This window comes from Spea bombifrons, chromosome 12, assembly GCF_027358695.1.
Source record: "Spea bombifrons isolate aSpeBom1 chromosome 12, aSpeBom1.2.pri, whole genome shotgun sequence".
Lineage (NCBI taxonomy): Eukaryota > Metazoa > Chordata > Amphibia > Anura > Pelobatidae > Spea > Spea bombifrons.
In genome coordinates this window covers 28,383,080-28,396,584 of record NC_071098.1, presented here as the reverse complement: position 1 = coordinate 28,396,584, position 13,505 = coordinate 28,383,080, and the positions used below count along the sequence as shown (strand labels likewise).

The 13,505-nt window shown below is 39.6% G+C and overlaps 2 protein-coding genes across 3 annotated transcripts in view; both read right to left on the bottom strand.

The window, feature by feature from the left end:
• LOC128470631 (interferon regulatory factor 3-like) overlaps positions 1 to 3,675 on the bottom strand; it is a 28,055-nt gene extending 24,380 nt beyond the window's left edge. The window contains exons 1-4 of the mRNA XM_053452530.1: positions 3,643 to 3,675; positions 2,696 to 2,873; positions 1,519 to 1,687; positions 249 to 349 (exon numbers count right to left, since the gene is read on the bottom strand). Of these exons, the coding sequence (XP_053308505.1) occupies positions 249 to 349; positions 1,519 to 1,687; positions 2,696 to 2,860 (435 nt within the window). The 5' untranslated portion in view covers positions 2,861 to 2,873; positions 3,643 to 3,675. The remainder of the gene's footprint in view (positions 1 to 248; positions 350 to 1,518; positions 1,688 to 2,695; positions 2,874 to 3,642) is intronic.
• Positions 3,676 to 5,761: 2,086 nt separating this feature from the next.
• LOC128470628 (interferon regulatory factor 3-like) lies at positions 5,762 to 13,120 on the bottom strand. Of its 2 annotated transcripts, none has more exons than XM_053452527.1 (10): positions 12,988 to 13,120; positions 11,890 to 12,077; positions 10,837 to 11,020; positions 10,364 to 10,452; positions 9,681 to 9,735; positions 9,008 to 9,172; positions 8,596 to 8,682; positions 7,955 to 8,317; positions 7,172 to 7,290; positions 5,762 to 5,997 (listed from the first exon to the last, which is right to left on the bottom strand). In XM_053452527.1, the coding sequence occupies exons 2-10, from the start codon at positions 12,052 to 12,054 to the stop codon at positions 5,827 to 5,829; spliced, it is 1,398 nt and encodes a 465-aa protein (XP_053308502.1). In that variant the 5' UTR covers positions 12,055 to 12,077; positions 12,988 to 13,120; the 3' UTR covers positions 5,762 to 5,826. The 2 variants fall into 2 exon arrangements, with proteins under 2 accessions (XP_053308502.1, XP_053308503.1); XM_053452528.1 differs by having other exon boundaries at positions 11,890 to 12,074; positions 12,988 to 13,051.
• Positions 13,121 to 13,505: the final 385 nt, after the last annotated feature.

Here is a 13,505-nt window from a genome sequence, read left to right as displayed (position 1 = left end):
GACTATGTTGGTTCATTTTATTAACCCTATGCAGGTTGCATTATATGTGTATTGGTAAATTACTTTCATTAGAACATAAGGTTCTAGAACCTGGAGGCAATATCCGGCACACAGTGGGATCTCAATATTTAAAAGGAAGATTTTTTTTGTGAATAATCCATTACATACAGAAAATAATAATCATAGTAATACAATTTTGTTTTTAAAAATTAAAATGAAATAAAATGGTTAGCTTTAGAGATACTCACCATCATACTGCTACAAGTTGAGCTATCAAAACTGATTGGTTCGGAAAATGGATTAACATCGCTCAAATAATATTCTTCGGAGGCTGCATTGGCTGTAGAACCTAAAGGGGGCACAGGGTACATAAAACCAAAAAAAGTTAAACAAATGCAATATGAAATAATAAGGTTTTAAAAAAAATTGATTTTAGCATCTACAGATTAAAAAATAAATAAATAAAAATATATATAAATGCATGGTCCAATGAACACGATGTAATTCATGTTTACAATGACACAAGGCAATGACATCATGTTAATGGGCTGATTTGCTAAATTGTTACTATTTTGGGGAATGTCCACCCGAAAGGCTTTATTGGAGGGATATTTACACTCTGGAGTAGATCCTTGATATAATATGCAAAGAATTGAATATAAGTATTGTGAGAAGTACCTCTCTCAATTATTGGCGCTATATAAATAAAAGCTAATAATAATAATTGTCGACCTGGACAGAATACATGTCTATCTATACAGAATAAATATTATAATGCGATATGTCACCCCTCGTAGCACAGGCTGCTTGATTAAGGGTCCTGGTGACCCCATCAGTAGGTGGACATCAGCCGATCCCACTTGAGGTCTCTACCGGTGTGAAACTGGTAAGGTCGGCTTCACAAATTCTAACTAATCTCCCATTGATAAGATGAAAGCTAGCGGGGGCCCATCCAGTTTGTCCTCACTTTTCATCCCAGAGAAAACCATTGCTCCTACATCTTAGTTTAGGTCAACTTATACGTACCGCTGGACATCTTCCCACGATTTACATTTTTGAGCTTATTAACGTTTTTCCCGGCTTTTTTTTTTAAATTATTTATAGATTTTACCCGGAGCTAAAAGCAATCACGGCTAATATCAGGTCAAAACGACCTATGGCTAGGGTTAGCGTGACACCCAGCTCACAATTAAGAGAAGACGCGGCATGGAACCACTTTTCCAGGTGATCTATAGGTGGCCTCGTGGTTAGTCCCTACGTACAGAACCCTTCTTCGCTGTAATAAGCTACATTTTAAGTAAAATCTGAAGTATTTTGGTGTTTTATACTGGGAGTCAAACTAATTTCTAACCCCTTAAATATCACAGGAGAAACCCCCCCAATAAAATGGAACCTTTGACCGTTGTACATAATCTCAAATATAGAAAGCATTGGTTGTAACAGTGACCCATTTAGTGTAAACAACAATATATTAATAATATTTGGCTTAGGTTTTTTGGCCTCTTTGGATACCCTTACCACAACAAGCTTCTTCCACTAAGATTTCGTATATTCTGTCAGGGTCTTCTGTTGTGTTCTTTTTAATCATTCGGATCTCATGCTTTTGCACTAGCGCATTACGGAAATTTGTCTTCCATTTTGTTGGTTTCTCAATGGGGTCGTATCCACCGCTGGCGATGGCCCAAGCCTTGAGAGAATACACAATAAACGGTGATGAATTATCGTGGGATTTGAAATCAAAAGACAGAAGAGAGGTAAGGCAGCAATAAACATTTGCGATGTAGACTTTATAATAGTGACGTTTTTTTTAATGTTAAAAAGGGATAATATTTCCCTTCCTTGAACATGAAAAACATTAACGTAGTTGGCAAAGATGATACCTTTATTGGCGTAAATTACTTTCATTAGGCAATGCCCTAAGATACACTATATGGACAAAAGTATCGGGACACCCCTCTTAATTATTGAAATCAGAGTTTGGGTCCCTTCCCCCCAGTAAAGGGTAATGTTAATGCTTCAGCATATCACGACATTTTAGACAATGCTATGGTTCCAACTGGGAACAGTTTGGGGAAGATCCATTTCTATTCCAGCATGACTGCCCCCAGCGCACAAAGCAAGCTCCATAAAGACACGGTTGGATGAGTTTGCTGTGGAAGAACTTGACCGGCCGCACAGAGCCCTGACCCCTACCCCATAGAACACCTTTGGGATGAACTGGAACGGAGATTGCGAGCCGGGCGCCTCGTCCAACATCAGTGCCTGACCTCACAGACGCTCTACTGGATGAACGGGCAAAAATTCCCACAGAAACTCTCCAAAATCTTGTGGAAAACCTTCCCAGAAGAGTGGAAGCTGTTATAACTGCAATGGGGGGACCAACTTTATTTTAATGTCTACGTATTTAGAATGTGATGTCATCGAAGTCCCTGTTGGTGTAATGGTCAGGTGTCCCAATACTTTTGTCCATATAGTGTATCAAATTTAAACAAAAATCTATCGGGTCACTGGATTTTGGGATGTGAATCAATAGTGCTTAGGCGAAGGCTCCCAGCTTGGTCACTGGTGTCCCATACGCAACACGGCCTGATTCATGGTGATGTTCTTCAACTTCTCCACTTGTCAGGGAATGGCTGTCACAATGGACCCTACTGACCCCTGTTTACATTCTATTTAGTGGGCAGAAATATTTTACCTTAAATATTTTGAAGTTGTCCTCCATCGGGTCATTTCTCCTGCCATGTTTCCAAGGGATACGGAATTGCGTCCGCTCCTTGTTCAACCAAACAAGACCTGGATATTCCGGGCGGCCGATCTGTTCTATAAGCCAGGGAATAATGCGCGGCTTCTGGAAACTCATTCTGGAAGATAATCTAGAGTACCCAAAGATGTTTAAAGGAGACAAGATCATCCTATAAGTGAAAAGTTAATAAATTATGTCTGTCACAGCTATTACCGTTATACCACATCATGGAAGCAGAGAACGGAAGCAGCCTGTGGCAGAGCCAGCATTATGCTATCAAATCCCTGCCGTGAAGTTCTCTACCTTCTCCTTCCTACAAAGGCTGCCTGAACCAACAATCAGCTACTTAACAATAGTGGAGCGGTAACTCAAAGGGGGGGGGAATAACCTCTAGGATCTGGCATACAAGAAATAATGTTTTTCTCAATGGCCAGATCTCAACGTAACACCAAGATGAATTAAACGAGGATAAGAGAAAACTGCTCAGCGCATCATAACGTCAATATACCAAAGTGGAAACGTTACAATGGCCAGTACTGTGTCCATCACAACATGGCAGGGCAACAGCCCAACTTTATATTCCCAACTCAAAAGTTGGACCACCATGGTAGGTAAAACCTTTCTCTATATATATCCTACCAATAGACAACAAAACCCTCCCTTCTTTTTTGTATCAAATCCAGAAGGCTAACAGAACCCCAACCAACCTCTTTGGCGTCGATCCCATCAAGAGGTGAGAGATTGGCTGAGATTCTACAAATGAATCAATAACTAATTACAATTCTATATCTAGAATGCTATCCTTATTGCTGCTGAATGTATGTATATGAAGTCTTGTCTGTAGCCCTTCCAGATCGCATTGGAAATCACGCATGAAAAACCTGTGTGTGTTAACTTACCGGGGGGTGGAAGTCCAAGACCATTCAACGCAACATTCTTTAACAAAGCTAGTTCCGCTTCTCAGACCAAATACTTCCTGAAACCACTCCCTGTCTGCTCTGGATCCGGAATTACACCAGAAGAGTTCATTGTTAGAACAGTCAGCTAGATGGCACCGCTGAACAAGTCTACGGAAAGAGTGTGAATCCTAGAGCCATACGAATAAAAAGCTCAGTTGGAAGAAGCTCACTTGAAGGCGCTCTACCAAGAAGAAGATGAGGACCTATTTCTGGAAGGACTTGCAGAAGATCTAGAAAGGCTACAATGTATCTTAGTACAAGACCCTTGAAGAACACGAATCATATTTGTTCTTCTGGACTAATATCAGGGTGACTTGCATGGATTTGGAGATGGGACTTTGGGTTGAGGTGTGGAGTTGGAAGGTTCCGCTAACACGTTCTAAATGTTTATGATTAATAACCAGATGATGAGTTTATAGTTTTGGTTGTTGATCTTTTTTATTAAGCCACATCTTCTTTTTTTTTAGCCTAGTTTCCGCTTTCCGTAAGGACGGGACACAATCCGCCGACGGTTTTTAAGATACTTGTCTTATAGTTATTAATGTTTCATTATGTATATGTGATAAGTAATATGATTGGACGAACCGAAAAATATACTAATACGATGATTGGTTAAAGATGATCTAATGATATTGTTACTGTATATAATTAATGGGTTTTAATTTGGGAGAGGTGCTTTAAATTGGAATAGTCTCCCAGCGTACATTTGTATTGTACAACAACAAATCCGTTAAGTGGTTAAATTGATTGAACCTGTTGAACTCTCGAATTCACTAACGAGTCTGAGATTGCTGGTTAAATGCAAACATAGACATTAATCAAATTCAGCACCAAAGAAAAATATATCTGGGACTGCATTAAAATTCAATGGGCTGTACAACACAGAAATATAGTTTATACAATAACAAACCCCCCCAATGCTGTATAATAACAGTAATATAACCCCCCAACACTGTATACAGTAATATAACCCCCCCAGCGTTGTATAATAACAGTAATATAACCCCCCAACACTGTATACAGTAATATAACCCCCCAGTACTGTATACAGTAACAACCCCCCAGCGCTGTATACAGTAATATAACCCCCCAGCACTGTATACAGTTATAACCCCCAGCGCTGTATACAGTAATATAACCCCCAGCGCTGTATACAGTAATATAACCCCCCAACACTGTATACAGTAATATAACCCCCCAGCACTGTATACAGTAACAACCCCCCAGCGCTGTATACAGTAATATAACCCCCCAACACTGTATACAGTTATAACCCCCCAGCGCTGTATACAGTGATGTTGGTTGATGTTGACAAAAACCTGGTTTTATCTCATTTTGTTCCAATAAACTCCCTTTATCTGCAGACCTGGAGCCGTCGTTGTTGTCAGTCATGTGATATTTTGGGTGAATTTCCCAGCTCAAACACCACACTGAGCTGATGCTTTATGGCAATGCTAATGAAGTCCGTTCCCCCATAGACTTTCATAAGTCAGAGGGTCCGGATTGGGTGACCAAGGCCATTCTATTGTTTCCCACAGGCAGTATGATAAGGAGTGCTATGATATGGCAGCATATCAGGGTGTTTGTCTAGTAGATTGGAATCAGATAACAGAGTGAGAACTTTTATTCTATTATTCAAAACTGGAACCGTTAAAAAATAAATAAATATATCTATATATATTTTTGGGGGAATTCCCTTGTAATGTTTGCTCGTTACCCACCTGGTTATATACATTCTTGAATAGACACAGGTTTTATTTTACCTCCAAGCAGTTGTGTCTTATTATGACATTTAACATACTATGAGGACACATCACAGAAAAACGAATACTTTATTCCTTCCCCATTAATATGACATCACCCTGTCTTCCTATTCTTCCACCCTTTACTACAGATAAAAATAACCATTCCTGGTTCGACCGAGGTCTCATTAAAACGAGGACTTCATTGAAACAAGCAGCAATGGATCTCATGATACCTCCAATACTTGTCCCCCCCAATATTATCCTATGTTATTCCCTATGTATTTCATTAAAAAATCCGTGCCTCGAGAGGAGCCTTCGTTAGCAACATTTTAATGGAGTCAAAGTGTTAATGATCCGACGTTCTAATTCATCCATTCCCTCATTCAAAATCCATCATCTCTTGTATGTCTCGTAGCAATGGCAGCATATCAGCCGTACTGGAGAAAGAGAGAGAGTCGGAAATCTGCAGGTTCAGCTCGTCGCTGTGTAGCGAGGAGGCACCGCAGTGGTAACTCATCTCATGAAGCATCTGCATCACCACCGGGGTAATCTACATATAGAATGAAATAAGAGGGGTAGGTTATGTATCTAAGACCACTTCTGTATACATAACACGTATGTGTGCAGTTCTTCGCTGGCTCACACTGTCATTTTACCAACAATCTTATTACATATATTCTATATATCATATATATGTATGTATATATATATATATATATAATATGATATATAGAATATATATATATAATATGATATGATATATAGAATATATATAGAATATATATATATTTATATGCTATATATCATATTATATATTTATATTCTATACATCATATTATATATTTATATTCTATCATTATTATATATATATCATATTATATATCATATTATTATATATTTTTAGATTCTATATATCATATTATTATATATACCGTATTGGCCCGAATATTCCCCCCCTTTAAGTCTTTAAAGTGGGGGTGCGGCCTATATTCGGGGTCTAGCGCCCGACGCCCGGGACATGCAGTCCCGGGCGCCAGGCAGGCAGCGGGGTTAGGATACAGATCCCCCGCAGCGGTGCAGGGGACCTGCATCCTACTGTCTGATACGCTCAGACAGCCTCCCCTGCCGGCACTTTCCACGGGGGGAGTACCGGCACGGGAGGTTGTCTAAGCGCATCGCACGGACGTTCACCGGCAGCGGCGATGCGCCGTTGCCGGTGAACGTCCGCACAATGCATTTTAACCCCCCCGACTTACCAGGGCAGACTCCCGGGTGTCTTGCAGGGCCGGCGGAAGACACCTACGCAATACGCGTATACAACTTCCGGTGCCGGTACTTCCGCTGAGTGCCGGCACCGGGAGTTGTATACACGATGTGCATAGATGTCCCCCTCCGGCCCCGTAAGACACCCGGGGGGGGGGGGACAGAGTGGCAGCATGTTTAAAATTATTGTTACAGATTGTTTATAGAAGGAATTTTACCCCATAAACCCTTCATATTGTAGAACTTGTTAGTATCCCTTTAAGGACCCCGTATGTCCCGTAATTTACTGATAGGAAAGCAACTAATATAAGTAATTACATGATATAAGGTGCTCCCACCTTCTTACCGTTCACGGTATACTAAATAAGCTTTATTCTCACATATGGCCCTGGAAATAGCCCCGGAAATATTAAAACACAGATACCACCCCTCTAGCTGTGCCAAACGATGTCAGGACTCACTTGCACCATAATTAGTTTCTTTTTCCATGGTCTGTTGTCTGGCCAAAGTTCTCCAAGACAAACCCAAATAGAATATTCTGGGGATTCCTTCCTCTTGCCTTCAATGAATTCAATTAACTCTGAAACAAGAAATAAAGACAACTCAACAACATGGGGTTCATTAATCAGGTCCCAGTCCCCCTAACCCAGTATCCCTCGTTTCAACCCCATTGGAGTTGAAATGATTGGCGTGTATCAATTTTACCGCAAAAAAAAACACGGGGACCTATAGTTAATGTACTCTCTGGTTTTGTCTGTTTTGCTTTATAAATATTCTTTTAAACGAGCTACTCATCGATGGGGCCATCAAGTCAACTAACCCCCCTGAGTCGTATATGCGACTGGACAGGCTGGTATTTCAAATTCCAGGTCAAAAGGTCAAATTCCAGACTTGGAGGTAGGTGAAAAAGTGTGAAAGCCTGAACTTTCTATTAGCGTGTCCTCCCCATCTGACAGATGGATTCTCGCTCCTACATGAGGAGACGTCTGCATGGGTGGTGACTCTGGGTCAACAAACTCTACACCAAAAACTGAACATCTCTAGGCGATTGTGTTGGTAGAACCTGCCAATGTTGGTCAAGAACCCTTGAAGGATCCTATAAAAACAATGTAGGTTCTTAGGACCTCATCAGATGAGAACAAGTGGCAGCTGCAAGACCTATCTCAGAGACGAGAAAATGGAGAGCTTTTTATTTCCTTTCATTTTTTAGAGCAATATCTAGAAGAAAACATGCACACGGATACCTGTCACAAACTGCTGCATGGAATATAGAACACTGTAGTCGGTCTTGTCGATGGCATTGGGTTGCCTTGTGGCCGGGGTCTCTGTCACACTCCAGTAGCTTCTGCACTTGCCCCTTCTCGTTCCACAGATCAATCCTTCCCTCGCCTCGATCAGTGTTCCGTGTTCCAAGTTCTCCAGTAGCTCTGTTATTTTCTTTGCTACGACTTGATCGTTGATCACAGGAATTGGCAAGCTCACGTCTTCCAAATAGCCTTCTGGATTTTCCTGCTGCCTCGAAGTTATACAGAATCCGCGAGGGTTTTTTACTAGCTTGCTCTTAATTAGAGTTCCTCGGTAATAAATCTTCACGTCGAATTGTGTTTCTGCAGAAAACATGAAACATCTCGATAATTAGTGTTCAACTTATTAACGGGCACGAGGGGGATTAAAGCCTGTGTAGATACCAAATGGACGTCCAAGGCCTTACAGAAGGTAGAAGAACAAGCCAACGATATAGTCTTTGCTCCATAAACACACAATATCGGTAAAAGTTATCACGTTTCCATCAAAGATGTTGATGGTTGAAACCTTCCGTGATTTTCATGGTGCCACAGAGTTAGGCTTAACTTATTTTTCCACAGGCTGGGCCCAAGATCCTTACCAAATGTATTGTTGGGGAACAACGCAGCAAGGCTGTGCTGATGGACGCTTTCCTGTTGGTGTGATGGAACATCTGTAACATGTGACCCTAAAACATATTAAATAATTATTATTATTATTATACAAGGTCAGGAATGGATTTCACCACCCGTCACACATCATCATCCATCATTAGGAGTAATTGCCACCGGGCACACTCAACCCCGAAGATCCATCTTAACCATACAAGGTAGAGATTCTGAATAAGAACAGCATATTTAGGGTAATATTTTGTTGTATCCTTGGGAATCAAGGAAAAACTCACGCTAGGGTCGATTACGTATCCAAGGTCATTGTATGTATTCCCCAAAAAATGCTCGAAGTTTCTTTCATTTTGGTGACCCAACTTAAGTTTAAAGAAAAGTGTACTTTACCGGCCTGCGCCTCAGTGACCGCGTGACGTGACAGCTCATCATAGACAGAAACAGGCCCAAACACGTTAGGCAATGAAATATCCGAGTGCCGGTCCCCCTCGACTGAAAAAGGATTACTGGGGTGTCCCGGCCATGTAGCCATCTCCTCGGGGCTACGATACAGATCTGACAATCCAAAAAAAATCCCTTTGTTACACATTATTAATACAGAACTATAGGTGCTCTCAGAAATCATAACTTATTATTTATCACATCGAAGATAAAACCCTGCGTTGGTATTATTTTTATGTAAATGGTTTGGTTTTAAGTTATTATGATTTATTTTTTTCCCAGCTCTGGCAGCCACCAATGGGATAACCATGATATTTTATGTCAATATTTATTAAATAAATCTATACGGATATACATTTTATCTAATATGGAGTCTTTAGTTGGCGTTTGATAGCTTTTTTGGGGCCAAAGTGGGAAAGGATGTTGGCCCAATAAAAAGCTAATAGTTATATCTATTTTATTATCATTTTTTTTTATCAATTTAATATGATAAAATCAAAAATTTAAACAGGAAAAATCCAGAATTTCAATATTAATGAAATAAAATTTGATAATTTTTATTTATTTTATTTTATTTTAGGAAATTAAACCAAATTAAGTGTTCAGATGGTATTTTTTTTACCTTCCTCATGGTGGGAAAGTTGCATCTGCATCAAGTCATCAGATAGATTTCTAGTCTAGGGGAGGGAAAAAAAAAATTAAAAAAAATCAAAATATCACAAAAAATTATGTAATTATCCATAACGGTCACATTATAATATGAATATAAATATAATATAATGTATATATAATGTATAATATGTTCTATTATTAATTTATATTGTTTAAGTACTTTTTTATCTTGAATTTTCCCTCAAACTTCAAGATAAAACGAAGCTTCAAATTTCAACATGTTCAAATATATATGTAAATTTTAATTTAATTGCTCTATTTTAATTAGTCCATTCATTTAGAATTTCCCAGAAATGCATAGTAGAATTCCGTAGCCCGCTTACCTTTGATAGATTAATTAGTAGATAAATTGTATACTTGGTTTATCGCATTAGCCATCACTATTAAGTTATTTTGCTATTTATTAACTAATTTAGGCTTTTTTTTTTTTTCCTTCTCATGCCCGTACACAATAGTCTATACGGAATACTGTTTATGCATCCTTTCTACAGCCGATATACCAAATTCATCCTCTGGATGGCCAGTAGCAATCAGTGTTTGTACAAAAGCTAAACAAAATAAATAAATATATATATATATATAAAAATTAAATTAAAAAAAACAAAATAAAAGAACAAAAAAAAATGAACCAACCAAACTTATGATGCTTTGGGGGCTGGAAAGGCAGGTTTGATCTGAAGTTGGACTGCTATTTAAATACACCTCTTCAGCCGTCCCATCATCTGTACGAAAATAAAAATTATAGGGAAAAACAATTAATTGCAGCACCCGCTTTACCTCTGGAGTGGTAGATCTGGTGAGCGTGCGGCACTCAGGGGCCAAGTCCAGGCCTAACTTCAAACATCAAAAAATAACTTAAACACACTTTGAGATAATGGTACAGAAGAAAAAGGGGGTCCTAATCTTATGAGCTTGCAATCTATTACAAATTCTCCAAAAATCAGATAAGCTTTAGTAAAGTTGGACTTCTGATATATAAATCTGTTATTTTTTTTACTTGCAAACATGGATACTAAAGGTTACGCCAGGTCTACCTCGAATTCTCTGAATTCTCAGGTTCTGTTCACCTCGGGTTGTAATTCAGCCCGGCGCCCCCCAGCACTTACCCTCGACACTATGGCCGCTTGACATCTCGTAGATCTTGTGGGGGCTGGTTGCATTAGTGCTGTTGTCACAGATCACCCGTATGCCAGCCTTGCGGTTGAGCGCCGAACGGACGTTCCTCTTCCATATGGCCGGGTTTCTCTCGTCCTTGCTGGGATCGTAACTACGGCTGGCAATAGCCCACGCCTGAATTAAAAAAAAACAAGAACAAACTTATAAAATAACGAAAACTAAATTTGGATTTAAAATCCAACGTGAAGGGCCTGGAATACCAAGCGTCCTACAAAAGATCGCAAAGGGTCTCCTCGGCAAGAGCTGGAAGATCTGACGTCAATGAGACCAAGGGATCTCTTATTCCCTTCCAACTGGGGCATGAACCCCAAAAACAAGAGGTACCTCCAAAGAACTTTTCTAGGAGGATCTTGTAAGTATTTCTTTTACCTCTTTGTCAACCCCTCTTTTTTCCTCCAACTTCTCCTCATTCTCTCTTCTGTTACTAAATTTGCTTGCATGTTCCGCATGTTGAATTACAACATTCTTATTGTAATTTTTACTTCTACTTTTGTTTTTTTTTTGTTTTTTTTACTATTACTAGTTTGCGATGTTATCAAAATGTTAGGTTTTGCTTCTCTCTTTAAGTTCTATACTGTTTTTATCCAAATACAGAATACATATATATAAAATACTCTTTCATTAATGAGTTTTTTGGTTTGCCCATTCCAAATATGGTCAAAAAACAATACATTATTGGACCAGCTAGAGTTGACCTTGTATTATGTGAAGGTATACTATGCTCCAGGAGAGAAGTCCAGTAGGGTGTAGAGGTGGACCTCAAATCATTTCTCAAGGACCATTAGTGGTTCCAGTTTTACGTCCTCAATGGAGTACAACGTTCTCACAGATGAAAGATTAAAATAACGTGGAAGAAAACGAGAGATAAATAAGAACGTTCATATTTCACGCTGATGTTTCAAGCTTTAATGCGTAGATCCATCACATTTAACCCACCGGGTTATTGGTTGTTCTTATATGACATCGTTGGGTTATATATTCACCTCAAAGATCCTGACATCCTCATCGGACCGGTCGTGTCTCAGACCGTGCTTCCAAGGGATACGGAATTGCGTCCGCTCTTTGTTCAACCAAACGAGACCCGGGTATTTCTGGCTGTCGATCTGTTCTACGAGCCACGGAATAATGCGCGGCTTCTGGGTGTCCATCCTACCACCGAGGTGTCCAACTGCTGGAAACGACGGACATACAATGTTTATACGCAAAAGGATCATATAGTAGCCGTCACGGGATGAGATAGATAAAACTATAAAAGAGTGACTACGACTAGAAAAAGATTAATTGGCTGTGTGAAGTTGGAGACATGGTCAGGTCCCACCTAAAGCCCATTGGACCCTTTTTGTTGAACCACCAGCTGGCCTGACCATGAATATATAAGAATTCTTAAAAGACTATTTAAAGCAAACAACGGGGGGGGGGGGTCGGGGGTTAAATGTTGACAAAATATGGAACAATACAAACGTCATACATACTATATTAAAGTGTCGTGAAGCACCTCGCCCGCTGTCGGCCGATGGAGCGCCAACTATGCGAGTTACTCAATGAAAATCCCTCGCCAGCCGGCTGTACGATTTACCCAATAGTAATTATCATTGGTGGGTGTGTAATTTCTATGTGTACGGAGCCTACCGGTACGTAGCCGACGCGTTCCACTGAAACCAGACGTGATTTATTTATTTAAATATTTATTTTAGACTGTTTAAATAGCCAAGTCCAAAAATAAGCATCCCAAGCAAATTAAAAAAAAAAATCTGCTTTTTGGTAAATCAACACTGGCGTGAAAGGCAATGGGTAGGAGGTGAGCCAACCGGTACGGGGGTTAATAGAGGGGCAATTAATATACCGTGACTCTATAACATAAAAGCAAGGGTAACCTTGATGGCCACCGGACACAATCAGCGATTCTATGGGCTCTGGCTCGTGTGAATGGGGATTCCTGCCCTGCACAATGGATAAAAGACAGCTTTGTAGGATCTTGTTTGAAGCTCGCAGGAGGTTAAAGCTCAGATTCCCGCGTGTGAAAAGGGCCGTCGGATTTAATTCATCGATTTAAATCAGAATATTTGATAGAGAGGTCTTACCTTGGACGATCACAACAAGTGAATCCGGGAAGCTCAGCCTTCTGTTCTAGAATTAGTTTCGTTTTCATATCTTGTTCTCCTCCTTCTTCTACTCGCTGTAGACATTTCCACTCCCCCCTTGCTGGCTTGGTACGTAACCCGATCTCGCTGGAATTTCTTTCAAATACTTTCCTTTTTAATTGCTCCCCAATACAAAAAAATAAAAAAAATAAAAACATAAATATATATATAAAAAAATAATAATAATAAAAAAAAAACTAAAAAAAAATAATAATAACAAAAAACCTCTAGTAATTGAAATTACATTGTGCCAGCTTTTAAATCCAAACTCACATGAAATAAGCGCGAGGCTTTATTGCTGCATTTTGACCGAAGCTCACAAGCCGAGTCATAGCATGAGAGGCGAGAAAAAAAACCATACAATGGCTGGACTTTCTCACTAAGCAGATATAAGTGATAAGGGGGGGGGTATATGTCACACAATTAACCCTTAAGAGGAAGCTTCAACAAAAAAAAGG